This window comes from Oryzias melastigma, linkage group LG15 (genome assembly GCF_002922805.2).
Source record: "Oryzias melastigma strain HK-1 linkage group LG15, ASM292280v2, whole genome shotgun sequence".
Classification (NCBI taxonomy): Eukaryota; Metazoa; Chordata; class Actinopteri; order Beloniformes; family Adrianichthyidae; genus Oryzias; species Oryzias melastigma.
Window position 1 is genome coordinate 10,281,061 of NC_050526.1, and position 21,403 is coordinate 10,302,463.

General features: G+C 41.5%; 3 protein-coding genes across 4 annotated transcripts in view; 1 reads left to right on the forward strand and 2 right to left on the reverse strand.

Annotated features, from left to right (window-relative positions):
* Positions 1–21,403, reverse strand: part of LOC112161900 (cadherin 11, type 2, OB-cadherin (osteoblast)) — a 264,903-nt gene that overhangs the window by 91,265 nt on the left and 152,235 nt on the right. The window lies entirely within an intron of this gene.
* Positions 5,789–10,655, forward strand: LOC112141734 (B-cell linker protein; the record flags this gene model as incomplete). Its single annotated transcript, XM_024264884.2, is given in 14 exon segments — positions 5,789–5,814; positions 5,894–5,922; positions 7,366–7,425; positions 7,591–7,615; positions 7,689–7,749; positions 7,829–7,889; positions 7,975–8,002; positions 8,116–8,146; positions 9,467–9,542; positions 9,634–9,662; positions 9,738–9,793; positions 9,867–9,959; positions 10,030–10,185; positions 10,533–10,655. Coding segments are annotated over 14 exon segments (848 nt in total), but the record flags the coding sequence as incomplete, so codon positions are not given.
* LOC112141740 (zinc finger protein 518B) lies at positions 12,169–17,093 on the reverse strand. 2 transcript variants are annotated; one of them, XM_024264897.2, is made up of 3 exons: positions 16,904–17,093; positions 14,118–16,229; positions 12,169–14,045 (listed from the first exon to the last, which is right to left on the reverse strand). In XM_024264897.2, exons 2-3 carry the CDS (start codon positions 16,213–16,215, stop codon positions 13,408–13,410), a joined length of 2,736 nt encoding a protein of 911 aa, XP_024120665.1. In that variant the 5' UTR covers positions 16,216–16,229; positions 16,904–17,093; the 3' UTR covers positions 12,169–13,407. The 2 variants fall into 2 exon arrangements, with proteins under 2 accessions (XP_024120665.1, XP_024120666.1); XM_024264898.2 differs by lacking the exon at positions 16,904–17,093 and adding an exon at positions 16,410–16,821.

A 21,403-nucleotide genomic window follows, 5' to 3' on the forward strand; every position in this document is an offset into this window, starting at 1 on the left:
GAAACCTCTTCTCCGCGCTCGTGAAACCTCTTCTACACGCTCGTGAAACCTCTCCTCCGCACTCGTGAAACCTCTCCTCCGCACTCTTGAAACCTCTTCTCCGCGCTCGTGAAACCTCTTCTCCGCGCTCGTGAAACCTCTCCTCGCTCGTGAAACATTTTCTCTGCGCTCGTGAAACCTCTTCTCCAAGCTCGTGAACCTTTTTTCCACGCTCGTAAACCTCTTCTCCGCCCTCGTAAATCTCTTCTCCGCGATCGTGAAACATTTTCTCTGCGCTCGTGAAACCTCTTCTCCGCGCTCGTGAAGCCTCTTCTCCGCGCTCGTAAGCCTCTTCTACGCGATCGTGAAACATTTTCTCTGCGCTCGTGAAAACTCTTCTCCATGCCTGTGAAACCTCTTCTCCGCGATCGTGAAACCTTTTCTCCAAGCTCGTGAACCTTTTTTCCACGCTCGTGAAACCTTTTCTCCGCCCTCGTAAATCTCTTTTCCGCGATCGTGAAACATTTTCTCTGCGCTTGTGAAACCTCTTCTCCGCGATCGTGAAACCTCTTCTCCGCGATCGTGAAACCTCTTCTCTGCCCTCGTAAACCTCTTCTCCGCGCTCGTGAAACCTTTTCTCCGCGCTCGTGAAACCTCTCCTCCGCGCTCATGAAACCTCTCCTCCGCGCTCGTGACACCTCTTCTCTATGCTCGTAAAACCTCTTCTCTGCGCTCGTAAACCTCTTCTTCGCGATCGTGAAACCTTTTCTCCGCACTAGTGAAACCTTTTCTCCTCCGCGATCGTGAAACCTTTTCTCCTCCGCGCTCGTGAAACCTCTTCTCTATCCTCGTAAAACCTCTTCTCCATGCTTGTAAACCTCTTCTCCATGCTCGTGAAATCTTTCCTCCGCGCTCTTAAACCTCTTCTCCGCGCTCGTAAACCTCTCCTCCGCGCTCGTGAAACCTCTTCTCTGCGCTCGTGAAACCTTTTTGAACTTTTGGCAGAAATTTAAGGCCATATTATTAGACAAGCATGGTGCCAGTGTGTTCAGGCGACAATATTGACCTAATGTATTTATGTGCAGCTAATCAAAACTAGTAACCCTGTGAACAGTCACCAGACATTACTGTAACTTTAACCATTTTTAGCTTTGGACTTTAATGAATATCCATTCAGCTTTCGCTGGGGCTTGATTCTAGCCCTACCACCATGTCATGTAACCGTACCCCTCGCTGGGGAAATAGCTGGCCAACTGGTGAGACTGGTAGCCTTCACCTTCCTCCAAACCAAACCAAAGCATTGAGTTTGGGGTCTTACATTTTATTCTATCCTATCAGATTATTTTACTCTGTTCTGTGTAACTAAACAGAAGGGATGGTTAAAGCGCTTACACTTCCTTACAGTAATTTTAAATACAATAGCATCAGCTCTCGTCAGCCTTTTAACTGGTGTTACTCTTTTACTTCCCCCCAGAAAACACATTGTCCTTCCAAAACAGTTCCATTGTTTCATGTTTCCCTTTCTTTGTTTTTTATTAAATCAGACATTGACAGTACATGGTTTTCAAAATACAGGTTTAAACTATAGGTACCGGATGGATTTTTTTATCTTCTGTATCTGGCATACCCAACTAAACAATGAACATGAATAATAAACACCTGCCCATTATAACACAAAAATATAATCTTGTGCATTCTAGCCCCTTTTATAAAATCAAAGGTCAAGTCTTAAAGATCAACAAAGTCATTGTGAACATAATTTAATTTCCCTTTGAGTGGTAATATGGAATGACCCTTCGGCCTGGCTGGGCAGTAACCACATAGACACGTCAGTGACTGGTGGTAAAGGAAACTGGACCGCAGGGAACGAAGAACCAAAATGAGGAACAGAAATTTCTATGCAATTTGCTTATTGTGCTGGAGTTGAGCAAGAATTTGGCACGTAAGAAATAGCGCTGAGGAAAAACAGTTCAAAAACTGGAGGATGAGTACCATATAAAAATCGGGTAAAGCCACAGTCACAACTGCCCTTACAGGTGCTAATGGGGGGTCCTCTGGTGGAAAATGGGAAGATCTGTACGGGGCATGCAGGCAGACTGTACAAAATATCAAGGTCATAGACGACTCGGTCTGCCCATAGCGTTAGGGAGCCAGTACTCTTCATTTACTATGACCAGAGTGTGGTATAAGGGCCCCGTACGACAACATCATCTGTACATCATAACTGTGTGCAACTTGCAATATCCTTATAAATACTTTGAGATATACTTACCACACGCACAACAACGGCACGTTACCTTTTCGTGGTATCCCTTATGGTGGCGCCATGAGCCTTAAGGGAACTAACAGACACAGCTGCACTCCATTTAAGATGTTTCTGCTCTTCAAAAGCTTAATACTCACTAATAAGTTCGTCTGATGAACGGCAAGGGGTTTAGAGGAGGAGACTGAGATACTTTGGGAAAGATTGCACAAGTCCAGTGAGAGATCGAGCTTAGACAGAGGACAGAGTTTAGGATCTAATGTGGAGGAATGGACTAATATAGAGATGTAATTCCATGAAGGGGGGATACAGGAGGGAAATCCATGTGGCAGAATCTGGAAATAGGTTTGAGGTCAGAATCCAGAGAGGCTCACAGTAAATGCAGAGGAACAATCCCAAACCAGATCTGGAAAGAAACGGACAAAAACAGAATAAGAGATCCTCAGACTAAGGGCAGAAAAATCTATAAATTTACTGACAGACTCAGACAGTGGAGCAGCTCTGAATAAAGGCAGGGAACAGGTAGGAATCTGATTCCAGTTGCACCTCATATGGTCTGTGACTCAAAGATCACTTGTGCTGCTTTCCAGGTCTCATGTGTCTCAAATTGCTATACATGCATCCTCAATAAGATCTCCATGTTCTTAGCTGTTTGAATGTAATGTTTTTTTTGTTTTTTTTTTTTTTGTTTTTTTTTTGTCTGAGTGTGTTGTTAAGCAGACTTTGCCTGTTTTTAGTCCCTATTAGCTCCAGGAGTGTATCAGTGGTGTTAGAAAGAGCGCATGCCTTGGTGTTCATGGGCTTCTGGGCAGGACTTGTACCTCAGTCCTGACTTGGTGTGTAATGATAGTCTAATATTGCCAAGAATGTAAATTGTCTTGGGTTCACTGACCTACAGATGTCACACTTTGGTATTAACTTCTTTATCTTTTCTCTCAGGCCTTGCCAATACCTATGGAAGCACTCACTCTGTTGAGGCATACTTCTATTCCATGATGTGATGAGTGGATACGACAAGTCATGTCATGTCTGAGTTTTTCAGGAATTACTAGATGTTCACCCCTTAAAATGATAACATCTTCAAAGTTGAGATCCCCTTGGAAAAAGTAATTGCTTGACTTTCTGCTAGTTGACCTTTTTGTTCTTTGGTATTGCTGGTTGTGTCATCTGCACTTCTTGCTGTAATCTGTGTCCCCTCTGGTTGCCGTTCTAACATCACTCAGTCTTGCAACAGTCAGAGTCTCGACTTTGGTTTCAACATGACTTTTAGAGCTCTATGTGCTGTACTCAGTGGGTCATCCAACAACTTATCTCATCCTGACACATGTATTACATCAATGTCACATGTTTGCAGTCTCAAAAGTGCCCTTTGAAGTCTCGTTGTGCTGTTAGAAGTGGCTTCTAGTGGAGGGTTTTTTTTCAGTTCAAGATCACTTTTCATGGTCATTCTTCAATCTGATTGTGAGCTTCTGAGACAACAAACATGCCATCTGGGAGAGGACAGACCTTCACAGTGCAGCTTGTTGGTCCTGAAGTATTATGATTAAGAGAATGAGGGGACTTTAGGCCAGTAGAGTGCTTACATCCACTGGAAAGGGTTTGGACATTTTGGCTAAAGTGTTTGGAATAGAAAATTCTACCAGCATATCTATGATCTGACAAATGTCTAGATAATCTTGATTTGAAGATTACATAACCCATTAGTGGTTTCACCTCTTTTAAATACCGGCTTTGGCATGTCCCTGGTTCCTCGTATTATGTCTGGGTCAAGCATCAGGCCCCCTGACGTCAGCAGATTTCTTATTTTCATGAGGTTTTTTCCTATCCAGCAGCAAAACAACTTCATTCCTGAGGCTCCACCTGCTGCTGCGTGTGGGTGCCGCCCATTTCATGACATTTCATGACATCATCCATCCATCATTCAGTGGCTGAGCGCATGCATGTAAACCCCCTGTTGGTGTTGCCCGTGGGAGGACGTGCTTACATGCGATTAAGCAGTCCTAAGGCAAAGTCTAAATGGGTGTAAAACAGAGGTGAGGGTTTTAGGGACAGCTCTCTGTCCCTCACTACCAAACTGGCTCTTTTAGATAAATATGTAAAACCTAATGTATTGGAATGAGTTACAATTTGAGTAACAATAGTGAAGTCTTTTTCTGTTAAGGGAGATGCCCAAACTGAGGCCCACATTTTCATAGGCATTTTGAGACATCCTTTGTCACCTCCAGGCTGGATCCCTGCAGTTCGTCTCCTGGGAAAGTTAGTCTCCAGCTATTCTCCACTCCACTGCAGTACCAAATGCTGCTGCACCACTTTTAACCCAAACAAAAAAAAATGTGCATGTCATTGCATTGGCTGTGAATTCATTTTAAATTCCATTTCAGAAATCTTTCATTAGTTTTTGAATCTCTCTGTGGTTTGGCACCTGCCTTGGCTGCTGCAGCTTTTTGTCTTCCTCTTGTAGAGCTGTTTCTTTTTATGTACTGCTGTATCATACTGTAAACAGTCAATTTGGATTCATGGTAAATCCCTTTGAGCTTGCAGTCACTGTAAAGGTGCTTTATAAATAAAGTTTGATTGTTCTGGACATTTTAGAGCAGCAGCCAAAATAATTGATCTTGGATCTTTATCAACATATTTAACAACTTATTTCTTTAGCCCAGGTTAGACAATACTAAAGTAAACCTCAGCAAACTCAACATACTTTTTTAACTAATTACAGAAATTTAATTCCTTTTACTTTAAACATCTTAGAGGGAAGCTGTTCCTTTGATAAATATTAAAGATATTCAAAACCTTTGTGTTGTTGAGTGGGTGATATGTCTTTATTAAGCTGAAATTTGAACCTAAACCTCAAATTTTGAATATTAAGCAGATATTTTTTCTGACTACAGGTGTCTGAGGTTTTTTTCTTTTTTTTTACAAAGAGATAAAGAGAGATAATTCAAATATTTAAAAATATAGCCTCTCAATAAAGGAACATTTTTTTAATCAAAATTGAACTTTTGTTTGTTTTGGAAAATGTTTGAATGTGAAAAGAAGCACATAGAAGTAGATTGGATCAACACCTGCACACATAGTTTTGGCTGTTCTAAAATTCAGTGATTAAAGTGAATTTTTCTGTTTTTTTACTGCGTTGTTTTTCTGTTATTTCTGTATTTTTGTCTGTGCAAAAGATACACAATCATCATGCACTGTGAAATCTTATTGTGACATTTAGAGTACTTTTAAAGAAAGTAATTTACTACTTCAACCTGAGAACAAAGTGGTCTATCTTCATTTCTCTTCCATTCCTATTTTTCATTCATAACTGCAGTCATTGACTCTGCATAAAACTGATAACAATTTGAATAGTTTTGACTGAAAATCCCAACATGAGAGCTTTTGTTCTGGGATTGAGAGGAGGGTCTGATTTGTCTTTGAATTTTAAGAAAAAAATAAAAGACAAACACTGAGAATGCCAGTCAGGATGTCAGGGAAATCCCCGGAGACACATACAGAAACATGAATTCTGCTGCACCTTTAATGGAAGTTTTCATTGTTTTTCAGACTTTTTTGAACCTTCTGATAAACAGGTATGTTCTTAAGTCACTCAAACTGTACTGTCAAAACGCACTGAGCATGTGGAACTGACCCTTTTCATTTACTTTACAGGACAAGTCTTTCAGTCTTCCAACAAGCAGGTCAGTTTGAGTTTATTTTCTTATTAAGACTTCATAAAAGCTTTGCCCAAAGTAATGATTTCAATCAAATAATGTTTACGTTTTGAAAGCAAGTTTAAATTGACCATTTAAATCAACTTGTGGGGGGGTGTTACTCAAATCTACATCACAAAATCTATATTTTATTAGCACGGACACTTACAACATAGAAGATCAAGCATTGGATCAAATCTATCGGAATGACATCTTAATGTATTTTTAAAAACACATGAATCCACACAAACCCTTTAGAAATGGGTTAAAATATCAGTATGAAAGACTAGATATGAAAACATACTATAGCACAGACAAAACTGTTGAAGCTAAAGAGTTCTTGAAGAGGTTCTATGATCTGCATTATTATTATTGTTATTTCTGTTTAAGTCTTTTCAGTTTCTGAGATTTTATAAACAACAGAAAAAATATGTCGTTATGAGGGAGTCAAAAATAGATGTTATTTTCTGTATTTCTAGGAACAAATTACTCTCTCTGGGAAAATATCACCTGTGATATTTCTGCATGTGGTAAAATGCTCTTGTTTCTGTTGCAGAAATGTTAAGGCTTTAAGACCCTCAGCATGTGGGATGTGCCTCAACACATGCAAATTCACCAGGAGTCAATATAAAAATGAGGCAACTAAAACCCAGTTAGCTTTAAAAAAAAAATAAAAAAAATACGTATTAAAAAGTTTTGCCCAAAACATCCTGACCCCAGGAGCCAGAGCCCCACAACCCCCAGCCCCCCACCAGCCAAAGAGAAACCAGGGCGAGGGAACCATGGGGACGAGCAGGGCCGTGACCCCGGACCGCAAACAGTCGACCCAGACAAGAGTGAGAAGACACTAGTTTAAAAGCAAAGATTAAGTAAAAGAAACAAGCTAATAATGACATTAAAATAGAATAAAAAAGTTAATTATAATGAAAATATAAGAAATAGTAATAATCCATAAGAACAGGTAAGACTAAGATACCATAGATAAAATTATAAATAGCACATTTTAAAAATAGAGAAATAAAATATTAAAGGCTACTTAAAAGCTAACCTAAAAAGATGAGTTTTGAGGTTTTTTTAAAAAAACCTCCACAGTTGATGAGGTCCACCCCTCCTCAGGCTGGTCCAGAGGCGAGGCCCGCACCGCTGGAATGAGGCCTCGCCGTGGGTTTTTGTTCAAACTCTAGACACGTTCAGCAGTCCTGCACCTGAGGACCTGAGAGCTCCAAGAGGCTCATAGAAGGTCCAAGATCACTAACACTCTCATAAACTAATAAAAGAATGTTAAAATCGATCCTGAAGCTGACAGGGAGCCAGTGCAGGGACTTCCAACTTCAGTTCTTTATGGTTTTCCGTGTATTTTAAGATAAATGTTTGAAATGCAACATGCGAAGAGTAAGAATACTCATTCATGTGTTTGTCGCTGTCTCATAGACTGTGTCCACTCATTCAGACCAAACTGTCTTTCTCTTTACCCCCCAAACCCAGCCCCAGGTAGGAGACAAAGCTTTTCATGGAGCTCTGAGTGCAGATCTCTGCCACTTTGAAAACTGTTTTCTGTCTGCACTCAGTAATCCGTTCTGTAATCCTGTCATTTTTATCTGAGAAAGGTGCTATAGAAAGAAACATTTCCTTACTTTACTTACTTGCTTTCTGCAGGTCGAACAAGAGAGTTTCCGCATACGTAAGTGATGAACACGCTTGGTTCAGCAGTGATGATCAGTTTCCACTCACAGCTGGTTTGCACTCTTTTCCAGGATGAGAAGCCCACGCATGACGACAACGAGGACAATTATGAAGTCTGTGATATAAATAAAAGTGAGCAATCTGAAGATTGGAGCGCCATCTAAAGGTCAACCACAAACACATATACAAAATTAAGAGTTTGCTTCTTTAGGTTACAGAGATCAGCCTGCAGTTGAGCTTCCTCCTCGCCTACCCAAACCTCCACCCAAGGAGTAAGCCTGACCTCTTCAGACCTTCCTCCAGTAACACTTGCCTCTGATGACAACTGCCCTTCTCATTTTTGTTTTTGCTTGCCAGGAGATTATCACAACCAGCCTTACAGCCGGTAGGAGTCTTTCCTCAATAAATATTTGTTCACAGAACATAATGTACCAACTTTTCATCATGATCAAGAAGGGATTTCTGAAAGTAAAACTCTGATTGTGATTCTTATTGCAGCGACCTGACTTAAAATCGAGAGAATTTGAAAGTAAGTGTTGAATCATCAGAAGATAATTTTATTAGTTCTGTGTTTTCAGCAATTGACCCTTTTCAAGTGACGTCACACAAACCGGCGAATGTGCCGAGTGACCTCCAGTTATATATGATGTCTGAAAGGTAAAGCTGACAGCTGAACACTGTTAAAGCAATTTTACATAAAATATGAAAGGTAACCTAAACATTTGTCACCTAAATTTGTACAATATGTATTTTCAAAATTTCCTCCCTGGTTGTTTTCCCTCTCAGATCAAATGTCAGTATTCCTCCTTCAGAATGCTCCACAGCTGCTTCCCCAAAATGATATTAAACCAGTCGTGGATTATTTCTCTCTACAACCCGGTCATAGTTAGATGAAGGTTACAGGAACTTCATTGAATGCTGCTGGTTTGATCATGAATTCAGATTTTCATCTTCTAATTGATGCTAATGCTAACGCTAGCTTTCCCCGACTTGAGACGTAGATCTGCAGAAGATCTTTTCTGTCCAGTTATAGTTGATTACATTTCTGAGTTCACAAAATCACTAAAACAGAGATAAAGTCAGACAATTTCAACGTGTCTGATGATAAAGAAAAACTAATAACTGTTGTTATTTTCTGACGTAGCTCCTCTTTGCTGTTGATCATAACTTTGTCTGATCCTGCAGGATAATGAAGGGAAACAAGGAGAAGAATCATTTGAAACTGTCAAAAAATATTTCTTATTACCGGTAAAAGCATTTCTATTTTTACAATAACCCCTTAAAATACCCCAAAAACAACAAATACCTCTGATTACAACAATTAAATTCAGCCTTGGTTGCAGTCAAAAGCTGCATCTTGGCGGCTCGAGTGGCCAACATGAATTCTATCGGCTTCTGGGCTATATCACACTTGAAACACGTGTGAATAACATCAACCAAAACAGAACCAGTTAGAATAATATCTGCTCAAATTAAAGGTCAATATTTTCAATATAGAACCTCAAATATTGAAGGATTATTCAAATTTGTATTTAGATTTGTGAACGATCGAAGACAGGAAATGAAAATACAGTTCAGCAGGACATTCATGAATAAATATTGTACATTTTATGTTACAATTGGTAAGGTTACTTTTTATTATTTATGTAAAATTGTATCAAACAGTGTTCAGCTGTCAGCTTTACCATTCTAAATCCAAACACCGGATATTAATATTCTCATTTTTGGCCCCGTCTCCATTTTGTCTGACCTCACTGTGAAAAAGGTCTGTAAAGTAGTAAATATTTACAACAAAAGCTCTGAAACAGTTTAAGCACCATTTGACTGTTGTGGTTTATGCATTTTAAAGGCAGAACACTCCCCAGCATGCCCACAGAGCAGCTATCTCCTTCAAAGTCCTTCACACTAGACCAAAAACGACCAAAGTGAGACCTGCTGCTCCACACTCCACATTTCTACAGCCACTCACTTTGGTCTGGGATTGTCCTCTAACTGCATTCTCTTGTTTTCCTTTAGGGTTCCTCTTCCACAGTTCAACTCACCAAGTCAGTGTGACTTCTGCAACAATCTGAGCAAAAATCTTCATCAGAATGAAGAGACTGAAGTCTTGTTTGTTTCAGAGCCTCCTGAGAGAGGGAGCATCACTCTGGAGAACGGCTCCGTGGATCAAGACAAGGTTTGCTCAAGCTACACCACATTAAAACAAATAAAATGTGTTCTGTTTTTAAATGTATAACATGTACTTAAAGACATCTCAGGATGCAGACGTCTGTAACAAGCCCTGGTACGCCTCTGCATGCGACCGCAGGACCGCAGACGAGGCTTTGATGCGCTTCAACAAAGTGAGGATCAAAAAGTTCCCTATTAGCCTGTCTGCTGTGGGATCTGATCAGCACTGCTTTTGTGTTCCAGAATGGGGCCTTCATGGTGAGGAAGAGCTCCGGTCATGACGCTCAGCAACCGTACACCCTGGTAGTGTTCTACAAGGGCCGAGTCTACAACATCCCCATCCGCTTCATCGCTAACACGCAGCAGTTCGCTCTGGGGAGGGAGAAGAGGGGAGAGGAGGTCTGGCCTGACAGAGTTTCAGCTCTCACACTAACTAAAAACACAAAGGAAAGAGAACTTTGTGTGTGATGTTTCCTGTGCCTTGGATAGGCTTATTTTTACTGACTGATAGTGGAACTTTTCAACTGTGAACACGATAATTCCAGTAGATCTACTGGAATTATCGTGTTCACAGTTGAAAAGTTACAGTAAATCAAAAAGCATAAACACTGGTGTTTAAGAGTTGATTTAAATAATTCAACAGGAAAATTAGTGATAAAAATGTGTCTATCTTTGTGTTAATCCTTAAAGCAACCTCCAGTAAACAAAATGCTCTTTTTGACTTTAAATCTATCTTTTCCCTCCAGTTCTTCAGCAGTGTGTCCCACATCATTGAGAACCACCAGAAGAACCCTCTTGTTCTGATCGACACGCAGAGCAACTCCAAGGACACCGCCAAGCTGTCCTTCCCCATAAAGCCATGAAACGCCTTTCTGACTCAGCATCCATGTGTTTGTGGCTGCGTCTGCGCTGCAGACACTGCTGTCAGCTGCAGCTACAATAGACCCTACAATAGACAAAACGGTGACAGGGCCGAAAAAGCCAGTAGTTACTTCCGGGATTCTGGTTTAGAACGGCAAAGCTGACAGCTGAACGCTGTTTGATATAATTTTACATAAATAATAAAAGGTAATTTTACCAATTACGACATAAAAATGTACAATATTTATTCTATGAATGTCCTGCTGAACTGTATTTTCATTTCCTGTCTTCGATCGTTCACAAATCTAAATAAAAATTTGAATAATCCTTCAATCTTTGAGGCTCTATTGAAAATATTGACCTTTAATTTGAGCAGATATTATTCTATCAGGTTTTATTTAGGTTGATGTTATTCATACGTGTTTTAAGTGTGATCAGCAATAAAACTGATAGTTTATGTTGGTCACATGTAATATAAGCAGCCAAGATGTGGATTGCTGAATGTTGGTGGCTCGTGTTTTGACTGCATACAACGCTAAATTTAATTGTTGTAATCAGAGGTATTTGTTGTTTTTTGGGGTATTTTAATGGGTAATTGGGGTAAAAATAGGAATGCTTTTAATAGGAATATTTTTTGTTTTCATTTTACAAATGATTTTTCTCCTTGTTTCCCTTCATTATCCTGCAGGATCAGACAAAGTTATGATCAACAGCAAAGAGGAGCTACGTCAGAAAATAACAACAGTTATTAGTTTTTCTTTATCATCAGACACGTTGAAATTGTCTGACTTTATCTCTGTTTTTAGTGATTTTGTGAACTCAGAAATGTAATCAACTTTAACTGGACAGAAAAGATCTTCTGCAGATCTACGTCTCATCAAGTCGTGGAAAGCTAGCGTTAGCATTAGCATCAATTAGAAGATGAAAATCTGAATTCATAATCAAACCAGCAGCATTCAATGAAGTTCCTGTAACCTTCATCTAACTATGACCGGGTTGTAGAGAGAAATAATCCACGACTGGTTTAATATCATTTTGGGGAAGCAGCTGTGGAGCATTCTGCAGGAGGAATACTGACATTTGATCTGAGAGGGAAAACAACCAGGGAGGACATTTAGAAAATACATATTGTACAAATTTAGGTGACAAATGTTTAGGTTACCTTTCATATTTTATGTAAAATTGCTTTAACAGTGTTCAGCTGTCAGCTTTACCGTTCAGACATCATATATAACTGGAGGTCACTCGGCACATTCGCCGGTTTGTGTGACGTCACTTGAAAAGGTCTATTGGCCCCAACAATGATTTCATCCAGGAAGCCAAAGGGGAAAAACATCATCTTTACAACAATTAAAATGACGCACTAAATGCAAAACTATATGAATGCAAATCAAAAATATGACTGCATGTTTCCCTGTAATAAACAGGAGCTGTGTGAATTTAGGAGTGAAATAAAAATGTGTAAAAACAAGATCAGAAGAAATCGTCTTCATTGTTCTTGCAACACTAAAGTGACTCAGATTCAAAACTGTTCAAACATTTTTATTGTTTTTTCCATGTTCAGTCAGTAAACAGTGTACTCAACTTAATGCAAGGAATGAGACAATAACGCAAAGAAAAGAACCTTTTTTTAATAGCAATCCTTTGGAGTGGAAAAACAGATTGTACGTGTTCCAAGTCTGCTCGTGTCCTCATTCATTTAAAATAAAAATAAAATGCCACCAAAAACTTACAAACTACTGCTTTTCTCTGTTCTGAAAAAGTAATGCTATTGAGACTAGTGCACATTGGTTGCATAACATTAATAACCAGGCACTTGGTGAAAATTCTCAGAAAATAGTTTACAGTACCACCAGTCGGTCTATGTACAATCAGAAATCACTGTAAAAATGGAGAAACTGGGACTTGTGCACAATTCAAGAGGAGTCGACCGTGGATCCCTGACCGCATCCGTCAAGCCTCAGCCTGATCGTTGAGAAGCGTAAGGGAAGGGGAGGAGCCACAGCAGGACGCGGCTGGAGATTGTCAGAGTCTGATAAAGTGAGGTAACGGGGAAAGACCAATCCTCTTAGTGCAATCAAAAGATCATCCAAAACGGGGAAACGTTAAATTTAGCTCAAAATAAAATGTACATTTTCTTAATGATTTTTTTTAGCAGATTTGACTTCAGAAAACACAAAAAAATAGCTTTTGAAATTATCTCAGTTAAATTAACTCCCACTTCACATGACTCTCATAGTTGCCATATTTACTGAACACAATTTTATACAAAAGAAATGTACACATTAAAAAATGAATAAATGAAGCATATATATGATAAACCATAAATACACAGAATAAAACAGCTTTTTTTTTTCTTTCTTAAACACACACTTTGGTATTTCAGAGTAACTTGAGGGTACATCCCAAAAACAAATATGGCAGCCCACTCGTCCATCAGCTGATCCAATGAGAGTATGGCAAGTTTACTAATTACAGTGTTCTTTATAGGGTTCAACATGACAGTGTACTTAAATGACCATAAATAAAGAAATGTGTAGACAAAATAGAAACGATTATAAACACCCCATGGTTGTGGCTTTACAGGTTAATCTACAAGAGCTCGTCTCCAGCTACGTGGGAAAGGAGAGGTTCAATTACCCTGAGCACGGGAACCCCCAGGAGGCAAACGATTATTCACAAACGCAGAGCACAATTAAGACTTAAAAAAGTGTATTGCAAAGTCTTTTTCCAGACTCGTGTGTCCAGTGTTGGAGACTTTTAAGAGTTTTCACAGTTTGGCCGTTTCCACTCGATCAGATGCCGCTGCCGATGGCTCATCATGGTTTCCTGACATGTGAAGATCCGCCCACAAAACCAGCAGGAGAACTTCACCGCAAAATCCCTGCTGGGCGAGTCTATGCCCACTATTTCATACTTCTTTCTGTTCAAGCGACGGAATTTAAACTTCAAGGTGAACCTTTCCTGCACCGGGCCATCCCCCGGCCGTGCAGGTCCGGTCCAAGCTTCTTCCGGGGTCGTTTCATGGCTGGAAGCTGAGAGAGCTTCCAGAGTTCTACGGGACAAAACCACTTTCTGCACCTCTCTGTGCCTGCTGACAACCTCCATGATCTTCACCACCTGAGGAATGTCGGCATCGGGGTGATTCAGCACCACAACGGGTTGGTCTCCAGACGGACGCTTTACCAGCTGAGAGGGGTTTATGGCTACTAACTTCAGGGTCCTCTCCTGGTGCTTTGGGGCCGGCTGGCGGGGCTGGCCAGAGGCTGGTGAGGACTCCTGCTGGATGGCTTTACCTACAGACTGACACGGCGGAGATGCTTCTTCTGGACTGACAGCACTGTCATCTCTCTGCTCTGAAGAATGTTTGAGGAGTGACACTTCTGCATCCATCACACCTAAAACAAAAGAGAACAGAGAGCGTTTTCACAGAGCAGAGTTCTTCACAGACACGAGGAGATGCATCTTACCCTCAGGTGTGTCTGCACTGGGACAAACAGCTGAGCTTCTGCCATCCATTGCTCCAGCTGCAACTAGCTTCTTCTCATCCTCTACCACATGACGGTTAGCACCAGTGGAGGGTTTCTGGAGTTGTACATTCTGGTCTTCAGTCATGGATGCAGCCCGCTTCAGACACCTCCTGCCAGCTGGTCCGCTCTGGTCCACTTCCACTTCAGAAGCAATGAACAGCTCATTCTGAGCTTCCTGTGGGGGCTCCGGTTCAACCTCATCTCCCGGCCGCTCTCCATCCACTGTGCTGAACTCTGATTGCAGCACCAACATTCTGGCCTCAGGTGACTGGAGGTTCTCGGTTGTGGAACCTTTGGTCGCGTTGGCTTGGTGTTCTTCTGTAGCTTCCAAAGCTTGAGGAGTCTGCGGTTCCTCTTCCACAGCTGCATGCCGGCCGTCGGCCACGTCTCCCTCTGATGCAGACACGGATTCCTGTGAAACCCACAGCTTCTGTTTGACAGGATTCTTCTTCAGGACCATCTTTAAGGCCCATCCTTCTGATCTTTTAACTGCTTTTCTGAAAGTCTTCCTTTTCCGACGTGGATTTTGCCTCCTGCCTATAATTTGGGTTTTTTGAACAGCTTTCTTTTTTGCATTTACACCTGTTAATTTCAGATCACTGGAGGTCCTGATTCCATGCTCTCCCAGCTTTTCACACAGCTCCTCAACAACCTGAAGTGATTTTAGTTCCAAGTTGTCCTTGTTTGGCTGCATTGGAAGCGTCGGAGCGGGCTCAGTGTGAGCAGACGGCGAGACGTCAGAGCAGGGACCACGTTCAGGCTCAGGACAGACGGTCTGATCTCTCAAACCGTTCTCTGTGGCGCCACGTGCAGACTCGCCCACTGCACCTCCAGCAGTGTCCTTTTCTGCGGACGCCATCATTTTCAACCTTTTGGAATAAGTAGCCCCATTCTGAGCCAGGGTGATTTTGTTCTTCACAGTGAGGACCGTCAGATCTGAGGGGTTCAGTAAGACGCCATTTTCCCCCTTTGGGTGAAGGTCTTGAGGAACATTAGACAAAACCGATTTCAAAGCCTTGGTCCACTTCTGGTCATCGGTTTCTCCAGTGACAGATCTCATCAGAAACTGTTCTGTCTCCTCTAGTGTTGTTTTCGGATCAGACAGATGGCAGTATTTATCCAGAAACTCCCTACCTGGCAAGGACAGACAGTTCTGTGACAGCCAGCATGTGCCTTTGACTGCACTTCTCGTTAACCGGGGCTTGGTTCTGAGGAGCCTGTCTTGTGGTTTCACTGCTATGGGATGAACGCCCCTCTTCTCCTTCCACTGGTTACCATTCTGGCAAACGTGCACAGCTTTGACGTGCTTGGTAATCAGCATTTTCCTGGAGGCCTCAAACCCACAGTATCGACAATGGAAAGTCTTGGCGGCCAGCAGCAGATTTTTGTCCTGGTTGTGCTGCGATAGCTGCACGTCTGCTTCCCCCAGCTCCACGTTGTGTCCGTGTAGATGTTGCAGAAACACGTGAATGTCACCGGTGGAGAACGCATGACACATTTCACAGGAATATTTGCCGCTGGAGCAGTGATGCATTGTCATGTGTGCTCTGAATTCAGGCCATGAGCGTTGAACGTTGTCATTACACATAGTGCAACTAGAGAAAGAGTCACTGTGGCTTAAAAGATGAACATGAAGGTATGAGAACTCCTGTGTGCTGAAGGTGCACATGTGGCAGGAAAAGACCGGCGGCTTTCCACTGTGTTTCTCCTCAAAGTGTCTGACCAGATCTTTTGGAACATATTCTAAGTTGTCTTTGCATTGAGAGCATGCAAACCTGAGAGTATTTGCGCTGGAATGAGTGCTGTGCCAGCTCTGTGCTGCTTCCTGGGGAGGCTTCTTTGATGAAGGCCACGCTGGGGGTTGCTCCCACTCCCCGGTTATCTTCTTTGGTCCATGCTTATCTTGGCTTTGCATAGCTGGGGGCTGGACGCCAGTCTTCCTGAGGTGGAGCCGCTTGTGCCAGTTTTTATGCTGCTTGTTGACTCGCCCTTTGTTTTCTCCGGCGGAGGTGGTTGCACAAATGTTCACCAAATCCATGTCTTTGTAGGTTTCTGAAAGAGTGAACACACAAATGAATGGAGTGCTCAGCATGATTCCACACTAAAACTGCAAACAGGAGTGGCTGTAGTCCCATAATTCCACCTGTTGCTGTCTACAGCCTGTTTGCTGCCCTTTCTCATTGTGAACAGTCAGAAAAAATGAAAGAAAAAAAAAACAGCGGAGGTATTTACCAACAACCTCCAGGAAAACACTCTTCGGTCTATGTGTCAGCCCTGTGCGTTAAAGCCCCGCAGAAACATCTGCGGGGCTTTAACAGACAAACTCCAGTCCTACGGGAAGCGGAGCGATCGGATATTCGAGACTCCATTGTGCAGTTCAACCACAACAAAGTCCTCACAGCCGAGAGACGCCGCGGACATGCAGCAGCGGCGGAGGCTAACATGTCCCGGCAGGGAGCGAACGCGCGGCGCGGCTCGGCTCGCCTCGGCTCGGTTTCAGCGCCGCGATAACTGTAAACAGCAAAGCAGCGTTGAGTGATTTGACTTAATGTGACGCACGACAGCTTACAAAGACGAAATAACTTAGAAAATACAGAGCGAGGCGATAAAGTTACAACACACACGCCTTTCCGGCACCGCGATAACTCCAGACCGCAGCTGGAGTCACCCTGTAGCGAACAAACACCAAAGTGCTCCGGTATTTCAGTAGTTCTGTCGCTTTTTACCTTTTTCTTTTGTGGAGAGCTTGACAGCTCAACGAGTGGCAGCCATGATGGTTCCATCCGGGGATTCCAGCCTCTGAGCTCCTTTAGCCTTTAGCCTTTAGCCTGCTGCCTGTGCCGTGCTGTGCCGTGCCGTCCCGGGCCTGAAGCTGCCCTTAAAATCACTCCTGCTCTGTCTGCACTAACAACACTACGAATAAATACACATCTGCGACAAGTAACCCAAAATTACAACGAGACAAAGGTCTGCCATTGTTTCCTCATGTGATTATTTTTCTACAAGTTTGATATTTTTTATCACTGCCACTCATTTTTACTCACTTTGTATGGCTTTGCCTCCATTTATATACATTTTAGTTTCAATGTTTTTCTCTGAAAGTGATTAAATTCCTCTTAATTATCTACATTTTACATAATATATTTGTTTCTTACTTCAATGTTGATTTGTTGTATGTTTTTCTTGAATAGTTCTTGAGTATTTGAATCACATTACTACAATTTAAAATGTATCTTAGACCTTAATTATGCCTTACGGGACCATATTGTAATTAGGGCTGGGTATCAATAATAATTTCCAGAAAATGTTTTTGATTCGATTCACCAGAGTCCAGATCCAAACCCGGCCCTAGGCATAGGTGAGCTAGGCGGCTGCCTAGGGCGCATATGCCGGAGGGGGCGCCAAATTGCAATGATTCTTTTTTTTTTTTACAGTTTGACAAACCACTATTTTTTGTGTGTAAAATGTTAAAAAATTAATAACTAAAACCATAAATAAAATAACTCAAAAGTTTGACATAATAACTTTACCTGATGCTGCACCCCTCCTGGCCTGACGTAACACCCCCCTCCCCCTTGGTGTAGGGGAGTGGGTGGATTGGGAGGAGGAGGAGGTGCACATGGTGTGGTCGCTGCTTCTTTTTAAAACTTAAAGTAACAGTTAACACCGTTGTCTGTTATTGTGCAAGGGTCGGGATTTGTGCCCGGGTAGGGGAGAAATCTTAATATTCTTTTTTTTTTTTTTTTAGGTGGTTATTAGTTAATCCTCGACAATTAAAATAAATACTTATTTCAACATATATAGATATTATAATGATTCTACACCATTGTTGTCATGTTTAAATTGGATAGTAAAAACGAGAAAATGAATAAAGCACACCAAAGTCCTAAAAATGGAAAATGTCTCTTTTTACTTGACTTTCTTGCTTATTTGACTCAGGGTTTCTTATATTTTGAAGGGAACTTGTGTGCTGCTGTCTAAAATAAAAAAGTTAAAATTTTTATACAAAGGAAGTTATGTTAATTCAATCCTTATTATTCTCATTTTAAAAGGTATGTTTTATAAACAAATAGCTACAAAAACATAAAGTGCATTTTTCTAAACAGTGACTTCGCACCTCTTGCTTGGTTTTGGTCAGTTAAAAACTGGACCAAATGGCTCTTTCAGTATTAAAGGTTGCAGATCCCTGCCGTATGCGAAAATAAAATGCAGCATGATCTTTCCATCTGAAGTCATTTTCAAAGGGCTTGTATGGCTTGATTTTGCCCCGCTGCTCATCAGACGGCGGGCTGTTCACTGCCCAGCAGGTCAGTGGATGTCAGCTGCTTTGAATGGCACCGGAGAACAAAGACCGTCTGAGAGGAGGGGGACTCTCTCCTTCCATCCAGGATACCTTTGTTTCCTCTAACAGAGATTTCCAGTCCATTACGAGGGAGACAACCACCACTTCAAAAGAGAGAGGCTACCATCACCAATCCACTTAACTCTCACCCCCTGATGCAGACAGACTCTCCAGGCTGCTCTTTTTATGACTTAAGCGTAACATGGAAACACTTTGATCCTTCTGAGTGACTTCTTTGTTTTCCAAGATATAAAATAATTAAAATGTTAACACATAATCTCTTTTCGATGCTCCTTTTTTATTTCAGGCAGTTTTCTTAACCCTGTAACACCAGAGCTCCAGTCTTTATGTTCTTTGATTTAATGCAAATTTTTAATAGTCAAAATGATAATTCCAATAGATTTTAAACCCGCTTTTCTCCTTAAGAATCTGCTGGATTTATTGTGTTAATGGTAAAAAATTTCAGAAAAATTGAGAAAATTGAAAAACCGGCGACACCTCAGGTGTTAAAGGGTTAAAGGTTTTCTTTCTCCGTGCATTGTTAGAGCAGCTGGGTGATATGGCTTCAGTGCTTGATTTAAGATGGCACAAGCATCAACACTTCTCTCAGGTTCTTTGTACAAGTTCTCTTTTTGTCCTTTTCACTGATGATCCTCAAGAAATCTAGCTGAAATTGGAAGTCTGAGCTGCATTTGGCCTAACAGTAGGCTAATTATTCACTACATCAATGCCCCCCCACCCCAGCAAAATGGCTCAATATCAAACAATGTTACAGTGAAACTCACTGTTTCAACAAAGTAAACCCATTTGCCAAAGCTTGATTTTCAGCATGAAAGTCTTTCCCTGAAAGTATGAGAAATACTGATTTTAACTATCTTAAACTCTTCTTGATTCGTATCTGTGAAGACTCATTCCTGTGCCATAGCAGAATACGTTTTTTAAAAGATCATCTAATTTGTCTCTCATTCGAGAGGCGTCCTCAATTCTCAATAAACTGGTAGGTTATCATATCACTGACCAGATGACCCATTTTAATCCATATTGAATCATTTTCAAAGTCCCACTATGATCATCTTTTGATATAAAAGTGTTCCCAGTGGTCTTTTAATCATGATTATGTCGTTTTTAGCCAAGATCTGAAAGGTGTATTGCTTTCTAGGAGATATTTTCTGTGGAGCAGCAGGAGTTCATTAGAAATTCACCTCTGAGTTGTGGGCGGGACTATTGGTGCAGAGCAACACAAACCCCCTTTCCTTTCTTTTGCCGAAAGTTCTCTGTTTACGTTCTCTCCCAATAGCAAACAGTCCTTCACAAACACAAGCCAACATTGTGCAACAACATGGCGGGCAGTAGCACAGTTCTGATCCAGACTCCAGCTCAGACGAGGAAAACAAAGGTGTTCGTGGATAATCCGTGTATCATTCGTTTTTCAACTTAAAATCGGAAATGAAAAAACGAAAAACCAACCGTTTTTTCGTTTTTCCATTCAAAATCCAAAACGAGAGAAAACGAAAAATGAGCCGTTTTTCGTTTTTTAGTTTTGCGCACCAAAACGAAAAAACCAAAAATCGGATAACGGGACTTTGATTCGTTTTTCGTATTCTCGTTTTTGACACAGGGGGAAACCCGGAAGTAGTTTCCGCAGATTCTTATTGTGAAAATCTGCTGCACTGCGCCCGCTGTAGCTGTCTTTCGTCCAGGGAAAGTGATCATTTATTATTGTTTTGTGACCGTAAAAGGAAACTCCGAGACCGGAGGACATGATAATACACCCGTTCCAGGTAAGAATCAGTTATATTATTTTTTCCAGTCATATATATATGTCTCTGACGATGTGAGTTTGCTACTTTGACAAGCTAGCTGTTGCTAACTCCAAGACGGGGCATGCACATAGTTCTAATGGAGACGTGAGCATGTTCCTGTGACGTCCGTGGTAAAACCGTCCCAGAAACATGCTCCGAGCCTCGGGTACCATCCTCCCTACAGGCGAGGAGTCCCGGTAACTGAAGCCGCATTTTCTGCTGCTTTGATGACACTGTAAATGTCCGTTTTTACCTGCAGCTATTTCCTGGGGTTATTAAACCCATGATGTAATTAAATATGAGAAGTTGTTGGCTGTATATTCAATGAAAAGCCCTGATCAGCAGTGTCAACATTGTCAGAATGTTGGTGACGGAGCTCGCAACGTGCCACATGTCTGGAAGGTGATGCTAGATAGCTAGCCAGCTATAGCTAGCATCAGACATGCAGATCAGTGACAAAAACTGAGCTTTGATTGGTTAATTTAAGATAACAAACATGAACTATGAAACAGAAGAATGTACCAATAGACAATAAATAGTTATCAGGAACATTGATATAAATTCTACCAGGGAAAACACATTTGTCATAACAGCAGTAGATAATAAATTAAATGCTGTGTTGTTATATTATGTGTTGTGATCATAGACTGTAAAAATTAATGGACAAAGCGAGCACTGAGGTCCCCCATTGGAAATGCATTACTTCCTCTCCTCGCGAAAGTAGGCCGCCGCTTTCACCGTCAATTCCTGAAATGGATACCGCCATTTGCAAACAATCTTCAGCGATTGGTCTGAGTCATAGCTGAGTCATCGAATCTACAGGAAGTTCTGTCGCCAATCAGGAGTGAGTTTATTGCAACCGTCTGCCTCTTTCCACGCCTTTACCACGAGACCGACCGCGGATGTAAACACAATCCGTGAACGAAAGATACACGGATTAAACACCTTCAAAAACGGGGGCTCGGGAGAATGGCTTTTTAGGTTTCGTTTTGAACACGTGGTCAGAAATCCTCCGGCTCTTTTCTAAATGACGTTGTTCCCGGTTAAGGTTAGGATTACGGTTATGGTTAGGGTTAGAAAAG

Bases quoted from the DNA above. Each gene is read 5' to 3' on its own strand.
- LOC112141740 (XM_024264897.2), bottom strand. From the start codon at position 16,215: ATGGATTTGGTGAACATTTGTGCAACCACCTCCGCCGGAGAAAACAAA. The intron at 14,046-14,117 runs GTAAGATGCATC...CTTTTGTTTTAG, and splicing joins CAGTGCAGACACACCTGAGG to GTGTGATGGATGCAGAAGTG.